Genomic DNA, 22,558 nt, shown 5'->3' with positions numbered 1-22,558 from the left:
ACAGGTTGGGGGAGTGGGGGGGTGGAGGTAAAGGCCACAAGTCAAGGGGATTCAAGCCAGTCCCAGTGTCCCAGAGCACAAAGCTCAAGATCAAGCATCACTTGTCCGTCAGAAGAGGTTTTGTAATCTCAACATCAAACCCTTGTCTTCCACCCCACCATCCATTCATTTATCCATCACACACACTCCCGCCTTTTATCCCTCTCAACCAATCCCATTTTACCGGTCGTGTGCGCCCCCCCCCCCCCCCCCCCAGGAGAGCCCACCTCCAAGTGTGTGTGAGGAAAGAAGAAGCCCCGCAAAAGCCGATTGCATTTTAATAAAGTTTATTATCTGCAGGGAGCTAATCCTCAAGGGTAATCTCTCCTCTCTAGTCCTAAAGGAAAGCTGGATTATTCACTTGCTATAATCCCAATGAAATTGTTAGGATTTAGCTTGCGCTGCACAGCAGATGGCAACAGGCTTTTTCCTTCAACCTTGGATTGTTTAACCCCCCCACCATTTCTGCATGTACCCCTCGCCTGGTGTCCCTGTAGCCTTTGTCAAAACAGGGGAGAGAAAGAAAAAAAGAATCTGCTATTCTCATGCGTGAACTGAAAAACTGAAACTCAACAAAGTTAACCAGTAAAGATCAATGCACCACACGACAAGATTTATCAAAAATAATTTTATTGATTCAGAAAAAGGCAACCAGAGAACATTTTTGAGATGTCAAGCAAAAGCTCCTCATCACGGGCAAAAGTTGTATCCAGTGTGAACATATTCGTAGCTCCACAGGACTTCAACAACCAGAATAGCGATTAAAAAAAAAAAAAAAAAATCATCAAAAACATATGAAGCTCAGTGTAACGCAGTCCTCCTCACAGGTTAAACATCTCTTCTGTAATCAAAGACTTTAGTCCTGTCACAGTATTCAGTAATATTTTACAAATATCAGTCTTTCAAAATTTTTTATAAAAGACAGAACCGATTTGCAAAACACTCCAGTTTGAAGAGGGAGAAGTTCATTTGTACAGTAAATGTAATTACAGATACAAAATAACTGTTTTGAATCCCCTCTTCAGCTTAAAATATGGAAGAACTTTTTTCACTTAAAAAAAAAATATTGCAATTTTAGCTCATAGTGGGTTTGATTCAATTTTCCATCAGTGGTGAAACAGGACAACTAATTTATATAAGATGTACACAAAACCCTGGAAATAAACATATGTGCACATATTTTCCACAGTTAACCTGCTGCCTGGAAAACTCTGGAATCTGCATTTCGTATCTCATATCCACCACGACTTAGAAAATGAACAAAAACAAAAAAGCTGAAGGCAATCTTAGAATTTCCTCCCTTTCCTTCTCTCTACTTTGATATAAGCTTTCAGTAACATTCACATTTAAACATGTTACTGCCCAATTTGGTTGTCTGATGTTGATGCATCCCTTTGCAGTGTTCCAAAACAACCCACATGAATTGTGGTTCAGGGCAAGGCTATTTTAATGCGCCGTACCCTGAGGCGGTTTTTGAAGAAAAGGTACATGGCTAGTAGACACATGGAAGACAGGAAGTAAAGCATGACACACAGGCTGATGTCCAGCTTTGAGAAGCCTATACTCAACATGGACATCCAGCGCCCCTTGTGGCTCAGCTCTGGCTCCCCTCCAAAGTACTGGCGCGCAAGTTCTCGCTTCAGCAGCCGCTTCCTCTGCTGCCCAACATCCAGCTCAAGGTTTTCTTTCATGGGCTGCAGGCCTACCATGCCAAGCCCTGCATCCAGCTCCATGCCAAGGCTGAATGCAGGTCTGGGTTCCTGCTCTACCTCCCTCTGCAGAGTGCGTTGTTTCACACGGCTAGAAGCTGCCAGCTGCAGAGCCTTGGCTTTGAAGTGCTGATTCACAAAAGAGTCGAGATCCACAATGTCCTCCTGCAGCTCTCGCATCCGCATTCCCACGATGGTCGGTTTTCTGTGCGCCTGCCGCTGGTTGTGACCCATTTCCATTTCGGCTCTGGCCCACGATGTTGGTTCAGATGATTTACCTTCCATCTCACTACCTGCTGCTGGTGCTTCATCCCCAGCTTCTTCTTCTTCCTCTTCTTCATATGCCACAGCTTCATCCTGTGGCTCCTCTTCCTCCCCTTTATCCTCCTCCTCCTCCTCCTCTTCTTCCACAGAAGATGGAGATGGTGGAAAATGCATTATGGAGTTCAAGGCTTCCCTGGCTTTCCTCTCTACATGTTTCGGAGCTAATTGCTGACGTGCATGTTTTTCTCTCTGCTTTTCCAGAATCTGAATTTCATCCTCAAGGTAGTCTGACAAGAAAAGACAGACACAGCACTATTATTATTACTTGAAATGAATAATACTCTTATTAACCAAATGGAAATTAGATGGTTGGAAAATATATGGCATAAGTAATTATTGTAATTAGCTTGTTGTTCTTTCAAAATTATTCAATTGAAAAACTTGCAAACGCATCACAGTTTACTGACATTTAGTTCTTGAATACTTGTGTAACACAGGCTTCGCAAACTGTCCACCCGTTGGAATTATTTTCACCGGTATCTTAGGAAAACTTCGGGTCAAAATGAAGATTTCATTAATTATTTCAGTTTTTGAAGTCTGATGCACTAATAGTTACCTGTGAGGATGGTGCTGGAAGAGAAGTGAGACAAGAGGAAGCCTAAAACTTTGTCTTTGTTCCACTTGTGGTCCCCGTTTTCCTTCACTGTGTGACAGGCCGAGCACATTTCTGGTGAAGGCCACTGGATCTTAGGGAACAGGGGGTCTTCACTCAATGCACCTAGATGCCACAAAAGACAAACACAGGATGTTTCTATTTTGCACAGCAGAGACCAGAGAACTAGGATAGTTAAGCACAGGAAGGAGGTTGTGGATCGATGAATAAAGTATAGTCCTGCAACCAGAACATCAGCAGTGTGTTCCCCAGACCTTCAGCGATGCATCTCTATTTGCAGTAGGTAGGATTTTGTTTCACATTTTAAGGTGTGTGTGTGTGTGTGTGTATTAAAAAAAAAAACAACAAAAAACCCCACTCACTAGGGACATTTTGAATCCACGTTCGAAGCTTCTTGCATCTATATGCGGTCGGTTCCTGGCAGCTTTCTGTTGCCATATGCTCAATTACTTATTGCAATTGAAGACTATACCTCCGAAGATTTTCAAAAGGACTCGGATCAGGATTCATGGCAGCCTACTTTAAATATACATGACATCTTCTCCATTTGAACAGTTAGATGTGTGGTTGGGTCATTGCTCTGCTAAGAGATCCAAAACCCTTACCTCACGTATAATTCACAGACACTGGGAAACAATTTTCCACGTATGGTAAAATATTATCATTGCAATTGCTACTTTTTTGTTGAGAGCATTTCTGTTGCTCTCACCTCTCGACTTGTTCCTGCTCCTTTATAACTGTAAACCATAACACAGCAGCATAATAAAAAGTTTACTTTTTAGCCACATTATTGGTTTAACAAAGCAATTTAAATGATCAGGGTGCCAATAACTTTTTGTCCCCGTGTTGGTAATTTTTTATATTTTCCCATATGAATGTTTTTTTTTGTTCTGCTTCAGTAATTTCAGACAAAACTATAAAAACACTAATAGTTAGACTTAAATGCACGTGCATTTATTTCTGAAAACCCCATCTTCACAGAGCCCCGGATTCACACAATATAATATGGGAATGCTGTTCACAAGTAAAATTACCATTTTGATTGGTTAAAAATATTTAGTCTAGTCTCACAGATGTTGTCCTGCTAATAAATATGTAATTGAAGCTGATAATATTATGGCACATGTAGAGTTCTGAAGGAAGCCGCTTCTTTCACCACTGTGACTTTGTCCCAGTGTTTTCCACTCAAACAAAAGTACTACTCAGGTTACTACAGCAGGTTATATGAAAAGGTCAGAAACACATCTGAAGCTTCCAGTAAGCTCCTCCATCCATTGTTATTTCCTTCATCCTCCTTGTTGACAGGAGAAGGTAAGTGCTTCGGGGACTGGATGCAATCTGTGGTGAACCCATTTGATCTTGTCACAGCGCTCATAAAAACTAAGTGCCTATATGCATATGTGTATGTATGCATTTAAGTGTGTATATGTAAATCATCTGTCTGTGTTTGTGTGCATGTAATCTATAGATTGATATTTTGCGTGCACATGCGCGTGTGTGTCCGTGTGTGCGTTCATATGACAGGGTCTAGCAATGATCAATGGGCTTCTGGGGTGTCCCAGTGGGAGGGATGGTGAGATAATAGATGTGTCCAGAGTAGACAGCTTCTCCACGCGGACATGCACACACAATCCACACAATTCTCAGGCAGTGGACCTCTGTGCTCGGAACCCCGTCTCTACCCTTTGTAGCCCTTTGAAAGCAAACCCCAATCTCCAAATTGACCATAAGAGCAACAGGAACCTCAGATGAAACCTCAGCTGCCCTTCTAATGAATTAGAAAAAGAAGAAACTTTCTCCCTGAAGATTGTGTGTTCCATATTGCCCAATATGTGTTTAAAAAAAAGGGGGGGGCAACCGTCAGAACCGACACACACACACACCCCCACACACATGAATCCAGTAATAAATTTATTGTTGTCACCAACAAGCCATCTTGAGTGAGTGTGTGTGTGTGTGTGTCAAGAAAAATCAGAGCAGCTGCAGGTCTGTCACTTTACTGTAATGTCAATTTACATCTTCTCCCACTCCCCCCCTTCTTCCTCTCTTCTTCTCTCCACCATTCAGGATTAATCTCAGTCATATGCATGTGTGTATGTACTCTGCATACAGTACTTTACATAAAAGATACATCAATTTTACTGTGTCTGGGATGGGCGGCTGCCTGCGAGAGTGAGTGTGTGTGCTTTAGAGTACACACACACACACACACACACACACACACACACACACACACACACACACACACACACACACACACACACACACACACACAACTATTTTGTCAGGGTGACTTTAGCCATACAGTCATACTGAAACTGCATGAAAGCCCATTCGCTGAAATACCATCACAACTGGGAAAACACTTCATATATATGTATTGTTAAATGCTTCCTCAGCACTAAATTGGAAAGTGAAGATAAAAACGCCTCACGATGTAATTAAACAACTGCTCAGGAGTGCAGGTAAGGCAGAAAAGAAGCAAAAAAAGACGATTTTGGATTGTTTATTGCATGAAAGAATGAGCGTAGGAACTGAGTAACAACCCTAAAGATTTCTTGTACTGATTTAAATGTGTGCCAGAATTAAAACTTCTTCTTTTACTGTTTCTTTGATTTGCTAGTTTTTTAAATTATCTAATCTATCTATTCATTTCATGCAGGGTTCCAGTATCGTCATTTGTTTTGAAATGAGAATGTTGGAGACATTTAAAAAAAAAAAAAAAAACCTGCTATATACATATATACAAGAACCATTAACGTCTGCGCTGCACAACCTACTGTAATTAGTGTGTGAAGCAAATAGTGGATGCAAGGAAACCCATCAGCATCCCAGAGTTGAAGATTCTGACAGGAATGGGCATACATTCTCCCAGCTGATCAACATTGTAAGGACTGGTTAACATATACCAAAACATTTTAGTTTCAGTTAATGTTAGATACGTTCACAGCAGATTCTGGAAGCAACTAGCCATTTGTTCAGATGGTCAGGTTAAACCTGACACGAATACAGCAGCGGTAATCCTTTGGAGAATTTAAAGGAACTGCGTGTGAATGTTGATAACAGCTGCTGCTTCGTACTCTCTTCTGCATGACTAAGTGCACCTTCATACCACTAACGGATTTGCACCTAAGTCCAAACACATGGTATTGCTGTAAAAACAAAAACAGTCACCAAAGTGAATAAGTACGGAACATTATCTGCCATTCTCAGTGGGATGTAAACAAAAAACCCTGCATCTACCGTTTCCAAGACGCAATCCTAATTTCTTCCTGTTGTTACAACACATCTTACGCAGGAATGTCACAAAGTATAAATATAATATGAAAGTCTAAACTTTAAACTCTTTAAGCTGATGAGGAGCTCTTTAAGCTTTGTCAATAACACAGTTACAACAAAACTCCATATACAGTAAACTATATAATGTCATGATATTTTAAAGCAGTTTGTTAAAAATGCACCAGTACAATGAAAACATTTCAATATACTAATTTAAAAAAAGTATGTGAGAAATGCAGCCCATAAAGCACATGCTTGTGAAGGCAGCTGGGCCTGCTGCAGCAGTGCCAATCTGTATGCAGAAATGTGAATCAGCTGTTGACAAGCAGCAACAGGACTGGGCTGCCACCAGTCTTAATTCAGCCAGTGCGAGGAGGCTGAGGGCCCTGGGGCCTCTTTGTTGCCAGCTAAATTAATTGTCCAACTGCTTTACAAATAGCAGCTCTTTCATGCATGGCTGCCTCTGAAAGGAGGGGCGGAGAGGTCTGCTAAAGAGCTCCACTTTAGGCAAAAGGGAGAGGAGGGGTTGAGCGGATGGAAGGATGGAGCGTGCTTTCCTAAGGGAGGACGCTGCTGCTCATTGCAACAAACACAGTCAACCCATTTGATTCAACCTACTTGTCCCTTGTGGCCCCAAAGTCCACCATGAGTTACTCCCCCTGCCACACGTCACAACTTGACCCATGCCACAAACGCAGAGAGGATGTGCATGTGTGCTGTTTGGGAGGGGGGAAGTGTGTGTGGCTTGTGTCAGGGTGTTTGCCACCTGCTGCCATACAGTACCTTGGGAATTATGTGTATGGTGTGTGTGTGTGTGTGTGTGTGTGTGTGTGTGTGTGTGTGTGTGTGTGTGTGTTGGCAAAGAGGGCTTGTTCCTGGGGGAGCCATTCTGTGAGGATGCTGCAGTATTACTTGTCAACCAGAGGATACGAGTCTCAGGGGATGCTCGGTGCAAAGGGAGCAAAGACGGATGGATGAAGGGGGTGGGGGAGTGTTTAAGTGTCTGGGGAGCAGACACACGCAGGGATGGGTATCCTTCTGGCTCCTGCTGTTTAGGACACAAGCTGTCCCTGAGATAAGAGGGGGTGGTCAACAAAACACAAACAAGCAGATAGTGATTTAACAAAGTAGGCTGTTAATGACAGCACTGTGCCTCATACAATCATATGAACACACACTTGGGAGGAGGAGACACTCGGGAGCCGTTTAACACTGTCAAGGCTGTAAGTGAAGATCTGTAATACACTGAGTTAGCATGAATCCTTACAACAAGTTACATAACAGAGCAATTCAGAAAAAGAGAGCCAATTTCTAATAGAAAATTACATTTGTAGGGTTTGATTTCTGCAAATGGTTAACCAAAAGTCAATATCTGGGTGATTATGGTGAACATAGAATGCTGAAAAGGGACAGAAAACTTAATTCTGAGCAGATTCTGAGGAAACAAGTGGGGACAGAAGAATCACAAATGGTTGATAGCTGTTCAGACAATAGTGGGGGTCAGGAGGGGTGTGGGAGCGAATCAAAAGGAGGGTGTAAGAAAAATGGAAGAAGGCAAAGGGGGTCAGAAGAAAATGGGTGAGGCAGAGGCAGATGACACGTTGAGGACTAAGACGGGGTGACAGCTGGTGTCTGATCGGAGGATCCAGCCCTCTTCCCCTCACCCTCTGTTTGTTGTATTAGGACTAAGTGACCATGAGAACATGAGAGGAAGCTGAACAGACCCTAAAATTAAGGAAGGTAATACTTCTGATCCAATTGGTGTGGATGGGTGGACACATACGAGAGTGATGTGGAAAGAGGGAAGTGCATGATGGAAAAAGTGGTAGGAACAGGAGGATGCAGATTAATAAACTCAGGAGTGTGCTAAACTTTTGCCTTGCCTTTTAATTAGGCCGTTATCTTTTAAATAGAGCTGCAAATTAGCATTATTTTTAATCTATGATTGTGACATCTTATTTTTTTCCTTCATAAAAAGGCTAGTAAAATATGAGTATATAAGTCTTAACATTTTGTGTTATCTAAGCCAAAACACTGAAGGTCCAGGATATTGAAGATCTTAAAATAAAAGAACAGAAAATTATAACATTCCTAAAAAAGTAAAAAAAAAAAAAAAAAAAAAAAAAAAACACGGAAATCACTACATTTGCTTTTAACTAATAAATTCTTTATGTAGCATGTTAATACTGATTAAATATTTGTCTTTTCTTTCCAAACATAATTTTTTGGTCTAGAATGTATTTAGAACAATGTTTTGCAGTTTGATGTCCCACTTAACTCTAAATCTATCATTTATATATCATTTATTTTGTCTTACACTGGCTAAGACGTGTCCACTCTGGAATGATGCACATGAAAAGGATTTAACGTTTAACTAAATACTTTTGAATGGAAATACATGTTTTTCTCCAGAAATATTCAACAAAGCCTACCTGCTATTCTGTTGTTGACACGATTGTGTCTGGACCACAGCCACAGGACTGCTGACGACAGCGAGTTCACCTCCATCAGACCCTCCGCTGCCATTCTCTCAAAGTGTTCTGCGCAGTATGTGCAGCCGAAGAAACTGCGGACATAGTTTCTCATCGCGTTCAGAACCTCCAGGGGATCTGGAGGAAAACCATATGACGGCGAACAGTGTTGAGCACCAGTCATTGTGATCTTTGAATGTTCCATTAAAAACAATATTTCACATATAAATCACAAACTTTGCTTTTCATTCTAATTGTGTTGGTTCATAGACATGACCCTGCTATCTCAACCCCTTAACAAAATGAGTGAATATGATACATAGTTATTTCTTTACTTCAAAAGGAAATTAAAGTATAACTTAATTGCATCAGTCACTATCTACACAGTAAAGCACAATCACCTGCCATCAGAAAGGTAAATGCAGCGTAAACCTGAGCGGCTGCCTGAATGCTTGCTAATGGCAGCGTCCACATCCACCTTCCTTCCCACAATTGTGTAGGCCCACCGTCACAGGGAGCTGGGTTAACCCCATATTGAGGTGAATAATCTATGAGAATAGGATAACCCAGTGTGGAGATTAAATGTAGTTAACGCTGTGTGTGAATGGCAGACAGGCTGTTGTCTCAGGCCATCAACAGTCCACAAACATATTTTCCTTTAGCCGTTTGCTTTTGTTCTCAGCTTAGCAGGCTCTTTAGATGAACCATACAGCAGGTGGGAGTGTGTGTGTGTGTGTGTGTGTGTGTGTGTGTGTGTTTTCGTGCACAGTTTATGAAAATAACGATGGTCCTGGGTTAGACAGTATTCACACCATTAATACTGTATGTGTGGACATGAAAGATCTGCTTTATCCAACTGTCAATAATGTGCCGTAAGAGTGTGTGTGTGTGTGTGTGTGTGTGTGTGTGTGTGTGTGTGTGTGTGTGTGTGTGTGTGTGTGTGTGTGTGTGTGTGTGTGTGTGTGTGTGTGTGTGTGTGTGTGTGTGTGTGTGTGTGTGTGTGTGTGTGTGGCCATAAAGCTGGTGGTCTGTGGGGGGCCAGATGGACACCCCTCTTGGACAGTCCATCTGCAGGTCATGTGACGGTCCGTAAACCTCAGGATTAACCTCCGTGTGCACCTATGAGTGTTTGTGTGTGTGTGTGTTTAGGAGAGAGATTAACGTCCCTGCCAGGAGCTTCTGGTCATCTGCCTGTTTTATTAACCACTCACATTCCACTAATCTTATATAATCCTTTTCACACAGCCCCAATTAGGCTCAATTTCAGTTCTGACAAAATGATAAAATATAGTAAAGAAATTCAAGTAAAACATATTTTGATATAGTTAATGATATGCGCATATTTCCCCTGAGTCTTCATTGTTTGTAAACTATGTGGGCCAATTACATTTAACATCCCAAAGTCTCACACAGCCATCACCTTCGGTCCAGGACTGCCTTCAGGAAGCCTAAACATCCCTTTCCATTCATGGGAATACTAACTGTGTTTACCTGAGCCCCCAGTGCTGTTGGCCTGGATGGTGAGAACATGGAAGAGAGTCCACAACCCGCAAGGATAACGTCTGAAATGTGGTTCTGAACCCTGACAGCCCACCCACCTCACAACTTCAGGCAAGGCAGTGTCTGCAGCCTGAGAAGGAAGAGAGAGAGAGAAAAGAATCAAAATTAAAAAAAAAAAAAAAAAAGACCAGTGGAGATTAATACAAGAAAAAAAAAAGAAGCTAAAAAAGCAAAAGCTGGTTGTATTTCAAACATTAGTAAATCCAGAATGGCATCCTCTTTCACTGTAACTTTGAGGACTGCAAATGTGTTTATAGTAACACATTTTAAACTGCATGCCATTTAATGCTCTCAACTATCAGTTTATTATGTCATTATTTTTTCATCTTGAAGACATCAATCAACATAAATACAGGATGTCAGGTGTTACAAATGCTCAATATGTTTGTGTTACTCACTTAATGTTATAAAACTGAAATTTAATCTTGAATTAAAATTAACAGTCTCCCACTGACAACTTCAGAAATATTCTCAGATTTACAGATAATGGTAGATTTGGAGCCTGAGAAAATAAACTAATCTGCAGAAGAAAATATAAATTCCAACAAGAAGACAACATAGAAAACACATACTCTTGTGATAAGTTTTCCAGGTTTAAATAAAATTATCAACATTTACATTAAACGTTTTAACACATCATTCCTTTGCTTGTGCTCCACTTCTCCATCAAACATTTAGAAATTTAGTTTTGTAGCATTTTTACAGTCTTGTTCAAAGACCGCCAAATAAAAAGGCACCTATCAAACCACAGCTTTGGCTCTCGCAGAGATGAAAAAGGAAAAGGCTTAAATAAATATGTGGTGGGCCACAAAAGCCTTTGCCAAGAGGTTATATTGTTGGTTTGTTTGCTGATCAGTTTGTTAGCACAATCACTCAAGAACTTATATAGTTGTGTTAAGGTTTATTGGGGTTATGGAATCCCAGCCAGCTCTTTTATTTTGGAGGGCTACCAGAGTGTTTTATTTTGGAAAAGGCACAGTATGTTAATTGAAGCTGTAATTGATACTGTAAATCCCTGCACCTCGTTTCCTTTTTAGTTTTAGTTCTCAACACACAACACTCTGAAAAAAGCCAAAAGCCACTATAAAAATCCTTGTTAATCCCATTACAGTAAGTTTTACTTAAAAAATTCTTAAAAAAGCAATTATATGTTGCAACAAGTTTAAATACTACTATTAAATACTAATGCTAGCCTTGTTTAAAATGAGTCTTGATAAAGTAAGGTCTACAATAAGTTGTAATTTTATACCTTAATGTTAATTTTATGTTTTTGTTGATGTGTTGTGATGTATATGTAAACATTGTACGTATATATTATATGTAGGTTTTTTTAACAACTCGGCTGCTGCCCCTGTCTTGTTGACCAGGCACTCTTGAAAGAAAGATCATAAGTCTCAAGAGTTTAGCCTAAGTGGTTAAATAAAGTTTAATAATTATAATAAATATCAGCACATGGGCTTGGGGCCCAGAGCTCCACTCACAGTTGAAAAGTTGAGAAACAAAAAACAATGCTACTTGGGCTTGTCACAAAAGTCAGTCAGTAAACGAAAAAAAATCTACGATTTCACCAGAGTCAACAAAATTACAAAGGCCCTCTGAAAATCAAAGTGTCTCTCGAGCATCTCCCAACCTGTTCAACTTAATGAAAGCTGTTCCACGTAGTTTTCCTAATCAATAAGAAGTCATTTTCAGGTTAATGGCTCAGCCCTCCACTAATGAACAGAAGCTATCCAGATCTCTAACCACGAGCCACAGCTGAATCCAACAACATATTTTCTTTGACATAAAGTCGTTTCGCTGGCTGCACTGCGTTGCCATCTTTGGAGTGACTGACAGGATTACTCAGTTGTCAATAGTAAAGATTTGGTGTGTGCATGCTTGTGTGTGCGGGAGTCCATTTCCACTGAGGCAGAGTCTTTTCATACCTTCCCATTGATTCATTGATCCATTGATTGGTCTGCTAAAAGCTAATGATGTAAGTAAGTGACTCTTTCAATTTGCGAGGGTCTGTACACTGGAGGCATGCAGGCTTCTTTCCAGCGACTACAGAAGTGTTGCTGAGCTCCACACGCGTCCACCAAGAGCAGGACAATGTATGCATTGAAATATGTGAATGCTTACCTTTACAAGAATCTTCTTCCGTGCAGGGAGAGTTTTTTCTAAATATTTTAACGTTCACATTTTCATATTATCTAACAAATTAGGAGGTTAACTGACAGATGATCTTGTAACTCAGAAAATACGTACTACTCCCTGAGATCTGTTTTCACATCTTTCTAGGTGCATTTTGGGATGACCTGCCCTCTGCTTTATCAATCTTCCTTCCTCATCTCTGCAACATTTTTGCTTACAAAAATGAAAACCTCAGATAAAATATAAACACAAATGTAAATTACAATGACAATACTATACTTCATAGACATCTGTGTGTTACTGGTGTGTTTACCTGTGCTGTGTTGTCCAGAACCTCTTTAAATGCCTCGTAGTAAATGTGATCTGCAGTCTCATTCTGAAGCAAGGAGTTCAGAGACTTCAACACATTCATCACCACAGTACGACCTGGAAAGTACTGCATAAACAGAGAAATTGAAAGAGATGTTAACTTGATTCTGGTAAGGTATCATATATCTGATACTGTACCATCTGATAGTTATTTGTCAAAAATAAAAATACAAATCTGAAAAAGAAGAGGAGAAAACCCAGGAAATATTCACATCAGAGTAGCTGGATTTGCACTTTAAAATACCCTTAAAGTAGATACATTTTTACGGTTGGCATTAATTTATTTACTAAAAAAATGAACACATATGAAGTTCAAATATAATGTTTGGTTTTAAAAAATGTCAGGATTAAAAGTCGTCAGCACCCTGTGCTCAAGGCTGTTGCTGCACAACATTGTGGTTGGTGTTTTCTTCTCGGCACCTTTAAAAAAAAAAAAAAGCCCCCACTTCTGTAGATGTGACAAAAGCCGATCTTAAGCCTCTTCTTTCATTAAGATCCATTTCCTAAACCACTAATAACCCACTAAGGTGTTCTGTACTCAGCTTTCTCCTGTTGAGCATGTATTTATTCTCAAACTCACGTCACGTAGTAACCACAGTTGTGAGGTAACAGGATACTGAAGCTAGTGGCATGGCCACACAAAGAACGAGGAAATCCAGCTGATGGCTGTGTCAGAGCAGTGATGACAGACTAAACAGAGATGCAGATGAACGTGTCTTTACACACACAATGCCAACAATGGAAAACAGTTGATGGCTGCGAGATGTAGTGAACCGCTTTAAAAAATTCATCTAAACATGCTTTTAGTCTACGGTAAATGTCGCTAAAGGGCTGTTTCTCAGACGCTGAACCAGCAGACGGATTAAGCTTTTTCCAAAACACACCGTATACATGGAAACGCTGTAGTTTCCACTGACAGCAGTTGCTAATTTATAAAATGTCAGTGAATTGGGACCTTTGACCTAAAAACAAGTAACCTAACCATACCCTCCATCCATCCATCCATCCATGAGATCTAGTTAACGTGGATATTTGAGTAAGATTACAAAGTCTTATTTTTTCTTTTTCCTCAACTACCTTGCCTAATCCCTGCTGCACTCTTTCAGCTCTACCAAACGCCCCAGTGATTTGCTCAAACCTCTGTCCACAGCCAACAGACTCCTGCTCCGTCCCCTGTGCCTCTTGCTCCACCAGAGCACTCGAGTCTCTGACGAGTCCCTCAATTCTCGTCCATTCAGCTCAGACTAAAACGAAACCTGACTATTATCTTTAAGTTGTTTGTTCATCACAGGACATTTACAACACAAGACTCCTGCCCCATGAGCTGAATGCATCTCCGAGACATGGGATTTAAAAAAAAAAAAAGATATTTTGAGGGAAACCCTTTTGCTTTGCTCTTTGTAGGGTTAACCATATTAGATAATCATGTTCCAGATAAACATAGGATGGTCTTCCGTCCCTATGTGGACGAGGCAACAGAAGTGGGGTTCAGTGTCTTACCCAGGGACACTGATACATGATGTGTCTGGGGAACATTAAGGGAGCAAATAAATGTCCCTACTATGCCACGGCCATCCTCTATTTATACTTTCTTCTGTGAACTGATCATTCTCTGTATAGTCAGAATATTGACAAAAGAATATTCTTTGTATTTAATAAGAAAAATTATGATTTGATTCTGACCTACTGTGAAAACCCTTTGACAGGATGAATAACTTGCTGACTTAAATTACCACGAAATTAAAAGCATACTGCGTGTTGCAAGTTTAAAAAAAAAAAAAAAAGATTAAAAAAAACTCAATTAAATTAATGTTAGATATATTTAGCCATTTTCCAATGTTTCATGCATTTGACTGGAGTAAGGACGCACACACAGTAGTAAAGTTGGGATGTTGAGCACACACAAAGACTTGTGATGTTTGCTGCTCACTGAGGGCAGAGCGATATAATAGGTTTAGGAGTAGATCTGAGGCCTGAATGTCAACCAGTCAGAAAAGCTCATTAAACAGGCATATGAATTTAACCAGGAGAGAAAACGCAGGTGCTTTCCACTAATGGGCTTAAGTTACCATCACCAAGCAACGCTATTCATGAGCTCTGTGGCTAGGGATTGGTAAAACGATCAACCGTGTTCTGATTTTACTTTGTTACAGATGCAACAACATAGGCAGAGACTTCACTTCTACATCCATTTGTTTTCTTAAACTTTCCTGTCTGACTCCATGACTTTGGTGATTGATGCTTCACACAATGGCAATAACTCAGTTCCACACATTTCGGAAATGACTGGTTAAACCCACAGCTACTGGAGTAGAGGCCAGTATCAATGCTATGCCAGATACATTTCAAATGATATAAATCATACATTTTATAAATTTTTTGCCAATTGAACTGAAATCACATCACAGTCTGAGGGCAAGCAAGGAAAAAAATATGAATTTTCAAAACTGAATAATCATATTAAGGCATGATTTTTGCATTGAAGGTGAAATACTTTGCATTTGTTTATCAAAAGAAATGGTTAGTTAAAGTTAAACATTAAGTGACGCAATATTTTCCACAATAAAATAAAAATATTCAGCTGACGGCATCATTAAAATGATTCATTAGTTGTTCAATTCTGTATTAGAGATCCTTTCTGATTATTGATTTTGCTCCTGCTACTAGTTTTATCATCTCTACATGTCTCTGCTCTACATAAGATCCCTCCATCCATATCGGCCCCGTCTATCTGGAGAAAACCAATACAAACACAAACATTGCCTACTTTAACCGTGAACCCCCTCCTGTCCCATCCATGACAATCCCATTCACCCAGCAATATGTCATCCCTCATGTGATTAGTATCAGCAGCACTTGAGAAACTGCACGCTCCGTGTGGTGAGTGTCCTGAAAGGGACGCATCTGTTGGCTGCTACGGGGCAGGCCAGGCCAGAAGATGAGTAATAATCCCACTAGAGTCTACAGGAAGAGGCATAGGAGGACACTGCAGACACAAGCCGGGGTGGCCACCATTAAACAGCAGCCTCATTTTTACAAAACGTACAACCACAAACTCACGTTTGGGTTTAAAAAAAAAGAAAATTCCAACTTCCAACTAAAAACTATATAAGCTTTACTATTCCATGGACATACAATTTTAAGGAGAGCAAAGATAACCTTAGAACTAGATGTAAAATGACATCCTTGGCCCTGGCGTGAGAAGGTGGAAGCCTTTCCGACCAAACCTCCCCCTCTTAATTCTTTCTTTTATTCCACTGCCCCTTTGTGCCCCCCCTGAGCTGAAGGGTTTCTTTCAAGAAAAGCAGGATAGAGGTGTAATCCTTAAAAACCATGCTGTAATGCTCCTGATGCTTCCCAAGATCCACTTTTTTAATCCTCATATACATGCAGAGGATTCATAAATCCGGCTTCGCCCTGACAAGACAGTAAATCTAGTATTATGACCGGGTCACAAAGCAGAAAATACGAGAAAATAAATAAACAACTTATATGTTTAGATGTCTGGACACATGAGCAGATGAAAAATGGGTTGATTATATATAAAGAAACAAGTCAAGGAATTGTAGTTTTTGTAATTTGAGGGCATTCTAGGAATTTGAAAACAAGAAGATGATGGCATAATAATATTTTACACAACCAATGTGTATCCCAAAGACGTACATGAGCTGGAATTATTATCCGTTTGACCAGTAGCAAATTTATTTCAATTTTTCTAGTCTTGCTGAAACCTCAAAGCTCTCCTCAGTAACAGCAACAATCACTCTTTTGCATGTATGTTCATGTATTGTTTTTAATCCTTACCAGACACAATCAAACACAAATGAATACATGAGAGCCAGTGCTGGGTTTATTATGTTATCATAATGACAGGATCTGGGGGAAAACGGAGACTGAACAACTCACCTGTGTAGTTGGTGGACAACAACTACACATCCTCAGCCACTGCCAATTTATAGAACTTTTATAAGCTACTATTTCTGTCATTTTCAGGCAAGTATTATAAAATGTAACCTTTTTAAATTACTTTTTCTTTGCACCCTTGAAAATTCTTTTATTTCGTTAAAAAGGAGGGGGGGGGGGGGCAGAGTTTTACATAATCAAGAAAATAATCTGAGTCACACACTTGTGCCCTTGTCAAAGTGTACCACATGTAAGCTGATCCATGCAAATGCACTCATTCCTGATTGATTCAGAAATGAGTCATGATTAGTGAACACGACATTGGAGTGAAATGATGACAGTGACACGGAGGTCAAGTCACCACAAGTCACTTTTCCTCTAATCTTATTACGTGACTCAAGGTGCAAGATCAGTTGTCACGTTTTATGCACATCTATTTAAAAATGCATAGCCAACTTTATTAATAAAGCAATTCAAAAACAGCAATCACTGACCAAACTCCTGACCATATAATAAACAATCATACACACACACACACACACACACACACACACATATATATATATATATTTATATATATATACTGTATATAAATAAATAAATAAATAAATAAATAAATAAATAAATACACATATATAAATACACAAAAACAACAAACAGGAGAACAGGTGAAGCAATATCAATTTAAAATCCACATCAAGGTCAAAAGCTCAAAAATTGCCAATAAAGAAGATCATCTATGGTGCAACCCAATGAAGCCTAGCCTCCACCGTGTCCACAGCACATGCAGGAGCATCTGGATAGCTGATCTGTATGACTGGGGTTTTCAAGTGCTACAGCCCAGACAGGTAGGGTGAGGCAATACATTTAAAGATTTAAAAACATAAAGATATATTAAATATAAACTCTAAAAACAGGCCATCAATGCAGTAAGGATAAAACAGGAGTAATGTGCCCTCTCTTCAATATTCCAGTTAAAGGGCAGCATTTTAGACCAGCTGTAGAGGAGACAGGGAGGACTGGCCCACACCAATATAAAAAGAGTTGAGTTGTAATAAAAGGCATAATTCAGCATTTTAAAGTGATCGTTTGATAGCATGTTTTTAATCTTTGCCTCTTGTCTCAGCTGAAAGAAGCTAAAATTCTCCGCTGGACTTGATCTGATCATCCAGTATACAATCCTCATCCATTTGAAAACCCAGGTTTGTGACAGCAGTCTTCTCCTTAAAAATTATCAAAGTAAGAGCCATTGAAGCTTTTAGTTCCTCAAGAAACTTAGTTAAAATCTTGTATAGAGTAAGCATTCTTCCATTTTAATGGGGCACATAAATCTGTGCATCATCTGCATAACAATGGACAGTGATTTTATGTTCTCTAAGAATGAAACAGAGGGGCAGTAGTTACAGAGAAAATAGCTGAGACCCAAGTATTGACCCCTGCGGGATCCCACATGACAATAGAAGAGAGGAGGACTTGAAATAATTTAGACCAACACAAAATTATTACTGAACTGATGTGATCTAAGCCACTCCAGGGCTATACCCCAAATGTCACAATGCTCTGAATAAGATAATAAATTATTATGATCTACTGTGTTAAAAGCAGCTGTTAAGTCTTGAAGAACTAGCACAATAAAGTACACTGAATCTGCAGCCAGCAGGATGTCATTAAAAAGTCTCAGCAGCGCATATTCAGTACTATAATGAGACTTAAAACCAGACTGAAAAACCTGAAAAGGACATAATTTTTTTATCTAAAAAGGCATTCAATTGGCTGTGAACAATTTTCTTCAGGATTTTTTGAAAGAAACCAAAGCTAAGAAATAGTTGGATAACACAGAGCGATTTAGGCTAGGTTTTCTGATCAGTGGTTGGACTGTTGCATGTTTAAAACCCCACCTGAGGACAGGCTGCTGTAAATAAGAGCAAGGAAAGCTGGCCACACAAATTCTCAAGAATCGAGGTGAGACAGCATCACTGGGAAAACCTAAGGTGTTCAGATGACCAACAATCTCATAAAAGTAAGAAATGAGGTAATATCTGACTGCTAAAAAGTGTATTCTACAGTGTTTACACAAGGTTTTAAGAGAGGCCTTTTAAAATACCACCTGTTGTATCAAATTTCTCTTAATCGGTCTGTGGCTTAAAAACAACTTGTTTTTATTACATGTAATGCTTTCCTGACTTATTCAAACTGCGTCCCCCTAATCAGGCCTTTGTGGTAGATTTGCCAGACGATGGAATTTTTATGCTCGAAGGCACATGACAGGCCACTGGTAGTCAGCCCAAAGGCACCTGAAGAACACTCACCCCACAAGGAGCACAATTTCAGTCTTTTTTCCCCTCCTCATACATTTACAAATATATTTTTAAAAACACATTTGTGTCATCATTTTGACAGAGGTTTTAGCTTTTGTAATTATGGAAAACCTGAAAATGTCTGAGAGCCTTCTGTCATCACTGTATCTATAGCAAACATGATGATGGTTGCTTTTCAAAGCATGCGGAACTACATACAGTATATTGTAAACCTGCCAATTTATTATTCACTCTTGTGCCAAATCTTCTGCTCCTAAAAAGCTGATTGGCTGAGAGTGCGCAGCTTCTTTGCAGTGAGTGCTAACTAAAATGTCAATAAGGACTGTCAAAAGTCGTGGTCAGTCCAAACATTAACAGACTGCTCTTCTACACAAAGCCCTACTAAGCAGCGGCGGGTCCTTTCTGGTGGAGGGACAGGCTTAAAACACCACTGGGACTTGCCACCATTGACAAAACAAACCGGAGTTAATGGGAGACCACAGCGATCTGGCCCACACACCCGCCCCTCATACACTCGCACACATACACTGAAAGACCGGCTTATTGCTACGCCTCCCTAGAGAGTGAGATATAATCAGAGAAATTGGTGGCAGACTAGGGCAGTGAAACAACCTGGTTCGTAGCCAATAGGACAGGGCTAGCAGGTCAGGGCTCATCAACAGAACATGTTTGCCTGGCTGGCACACTTTAAACAAAGTAGGAAAGGAAGGAGGGTGTTATCAGTCACAAAAGGCGACAACAATAAGGCTGAGCCACTGCATTTAGCTGAATAACTGAACAATGTTAAATCCTGGAGAAAATATAAAAATTGTACAATTATATCTGAAAGAAAGCAGAAAATAAAAGAGAACCTTCATAGAGTGAATAGGGAAAGGTGTTTTTTTCTGTTCTTTTTATAAACCTAAACCTTTAAAAAAGGACTGGCATGGCCATATGTATGTACAAAAAAAAAACAAAAAAAAACAACCACTACCAAAAAAAACAACAAAAAAACAACAACACTTGTGAGACCACAAGTAGGGATACAGCATAAGCATGCTGATGAGGAGTGGTGGTTGGCTTATCCCTGCGCGGTTTACGAGTCAGGCTGTTGGCCAAGAGTGGGTGGCAGCTACGCTTCAATCCTCCTGGGAACCAACATCAAGAGGGTCAACAACACCCACGAGAGTCTTTGTTTGTAGTCTGTGGTATCCACTTCTGTTTTCAATAAAGCGCTTGAGTATGTTTATCTAATGTAGAGGCACTAAAAACAGCAGCATGTATGACAAAATAATTAAGTTTGTAAACCTGGAGAATTCTGTAACAGATGCTAAAAAATAAAGCAAGAATAGTCTGAAAATACAACCTGAAGCTACAATTCTACAATTCTGTTGTCTCACTCTCCATCTAGTGGCGAGCTACTGCAGCTGCACGTTTGTGATTTGAACAAGTTATTGATGCATGGCTTTACAAACTCATGTTAAGGTGTATCATTTTATTTTCTGAGAAACATTCAGATTTTTAAAGCCAACTGCTTAAAATTGTATTTTCACTTCATGTCTCACTTACATGCTGAATTTCCCTGAGGAGACTTCTTCCAAGATAGCAATTAAATAGTATAAGGGAGAAGAATAAAAGATTCAAATTCGGCATTGCGTTATGACTAACTTGCATGTTTCCTGTAAGTATGCAGTTACAGTGAGTCCACTGTACCTTTGCCAGGACAGAGATGTAACTCTTGAGTGAAGTCAGGGTCTCTCCTTTGATAACTGTATGAGCAGCGAGTTCCACACGCAGGGAGTAGTGTAGTGTCGACTCCAGGTCTGCCATATAAACCCTGGACCTGGACACACAAGCAAACCCATTGACAAAAGACAAAAAAAATAAATAAAAGGGATAAAACAGGAAAAACAATGCAGTTTGTACATACGAATTGAAAGGTCTCCAGATATCCCCCGTCTTGTTAGTAAGCATGTCTGTGATGACCGGTTGAGGCTTCCCTGATCGCACCACCCCAGGCAGCCTCTGGAGGGCGTAAGAGTAGAAAGAGCGAGCCTCGAAGTCACTATGGGATAGAAGTGAGATTGGCTCTTAGTCAAGAGGTGAAGGACACACTACTGAATCCTTTATTCAAGTGAAAGTAGTAAGGACACTGAAAATAATCCACTCAAATAAAAAGAAAAATGTTGCACTGATTTTTCCATTTAAACAATAAAAAAGAAAAAGGAAGAAATCATATTTAAAGCTGCAGAAGACCATGAAGAACAGTAAACTCTTCAGTTTAAGCAAAAATGTAATTCATACAATTACCAAATTAGTAAATACGTGGTTGTGAATGAATATAAAAAGGGGTCTGGAAAAATCATCTGTAATCTGAAATGTAACTGAGTACAAGGGACATGTAGCAGAATAAGTAAAGTTACACAGAATTGAAATGGTTGGTGAAATTACAAGTACCTTGTTTCTATATTTATACAATGCTTGTAAATGTAAAACACTTAACACTTGCTCTTGGGGAAGTCAGAGCACGTTTTTAAATGGTTAAAGTTGTTGGTACTATGTAGATGAAGTTTAATATAATAGGAGTTCATTAATACTCTTGTGGTTAATTTTACTAATGTTTATATTATCTTGTTTGACCTTTATATACATTTTTCTCCATTTTCAGTCATTGTTGTCCACATGTTTACTATCTGATCGACAATGTATACATCAGCTTTCTGAAGTGACAGATCTATTATGTTTATTTCAATTCTGTTTTCATCAGTTATACATTTTTATTATCAATATAAACATTTGTTCTCTGGGCCATGTTTTAGGTCAGACTTCTTAAATAGGCTTGAAAGTTACAATAATTGCAAACTGCAAACAGACCCTGACCTCAGTCTCATCCAACACCTTTGGGGTGCTCTCATGAAGTCACTTAAGCCCAAATTGCTGTACCTGAATGTGAACAAATTCCTCCAATGAGACTTCAAAATCTTGTGTAAAGTTAGGAGATCGGAGGCAGTAACAGCAGCATAACAGTGCAGATGACTTTGGGATAAGATTTCTGCTCTGGTACTCAAACATTTGCTGTCAGAAGTAATTAAGTCTGCTCTCTCATGTGCAGCACAGTTTTAATTATAAATGCAGACAAAATGCACATCTTTTTTTAATGCTCTGAATTTTTTATTTTTAGGAAGTTCATAGCCATAAGAAGAAGGAAAAAAAATAAAATTATGACCTTTACTTTTATAGGGCTATAGATTTTACTGACTTTGGGGAACAAATTTTGAAGAGTGAGAAGATGGTGATGGAGTAACGTAAAACTGAAAATGATAGATATTGCTTATCATTTAGCCATGTGATAACCCTGCATCTGGGACATCAGCCATTAATGTGCCTCCACCCCTTGCATCCCCCTCTCATTTGCTTTCTGCCCTCGTCACGGACAGCGAGAGAGCATCGTAAAACCCGAGCAGGATGGTAATAAGGAGGATGGATACTCTGAGCCAACGCTCACTCACACCAGCCAGAGACTCAATTACACCTGCGTGTCTGGTGGGAGTGTACAGATGTGGAGGGAAAGCCATTCATCCAGTGATCCCAAGGGCCGGCGAGCAGGCAGGCATCAGGGTGGGCTGAGAGGGAATGCAGTCGCCTGGGACCAACATGCATTACATGCATGACGAATGTGAAATGCCCCCACATTCTTTCTTTCTTTTTCCCCCTCACACACACATGGGGAAAAAAAAAAAAAAAGACATACGGACGCACTCTGTTCTCCCAGGATCAATCAGACATTCAGTTATGATGGGAGGCCATCTGTCGCCGTGTGCGGCTCGGGCTTGTTTGGCAGGTGAAGCCAGAAAAGCAATG

At 39.8% G+C, this 22,558-nt stretch overlaps 1 protein-coding gene across 1 annotated transcript in view; it reads right to left on the bottom strand.

Moving 5' to 3' along the window:
* Positions 1–652: 652 nt before the first annotated feature.
* The window catches only part of qsox1 (quiescin Q6 sulfhydryl oxidase 1), a 31,690-nt gene continuing 9,784 nt past the window's right edge, over positions 653–22,558 (bottom strand). The window contains exons 7-13 of the mRNA XM_061738267.1: positions 20,628–20,762; positions 20,411–20,540; positions 12,442–12,564; positions 9,927–10,065; positions 8,397–8,573; positions 2,629–2,790; positions 653–2,299 (exon numbers count right to left, since the gene is read on the bottom strand). Of these exons, the coding sequence (XP_061594251.1) occupies positions 1,470–2,299; positions 2,629–2,790; positions 8,397–8,573; positions 9,927–10,065; positions 12,442–12,564; positions 20,411–20,540; positions 20,628–20,762 (1,696 nt within the window). The 3' untranslated portion in view covers positions 653–1,469. The remainder of the gene's footprint in view (positions 2,300–2,628; positions 2,791–8,396; positions 8,574–9,926; positions 10,066–12,441; positions 12,565–20,410; positions 20,541–20,627; positions 20,763–22,558) is intronic.

The sequence above is a fragment of the Cololabis saira genome, chromosome 13 (genome assembly GCF_033807715.1).
Source record: "Cololabis saira isolate AMF1-May2022 chromosome 13, fColSai1.1, whole genome shotgun sequence".
NCBI lineage: Eukaryota > Metazoa > Chordata > Actinopteri > Beloniformes > Belonidae > Cololabis > Cololabis saira.
The sequence above is the reverse complement of the archived record's forward strand: the minus strand, read 5'-3'. Positions and strand labels throughout refer to the sequence as shown.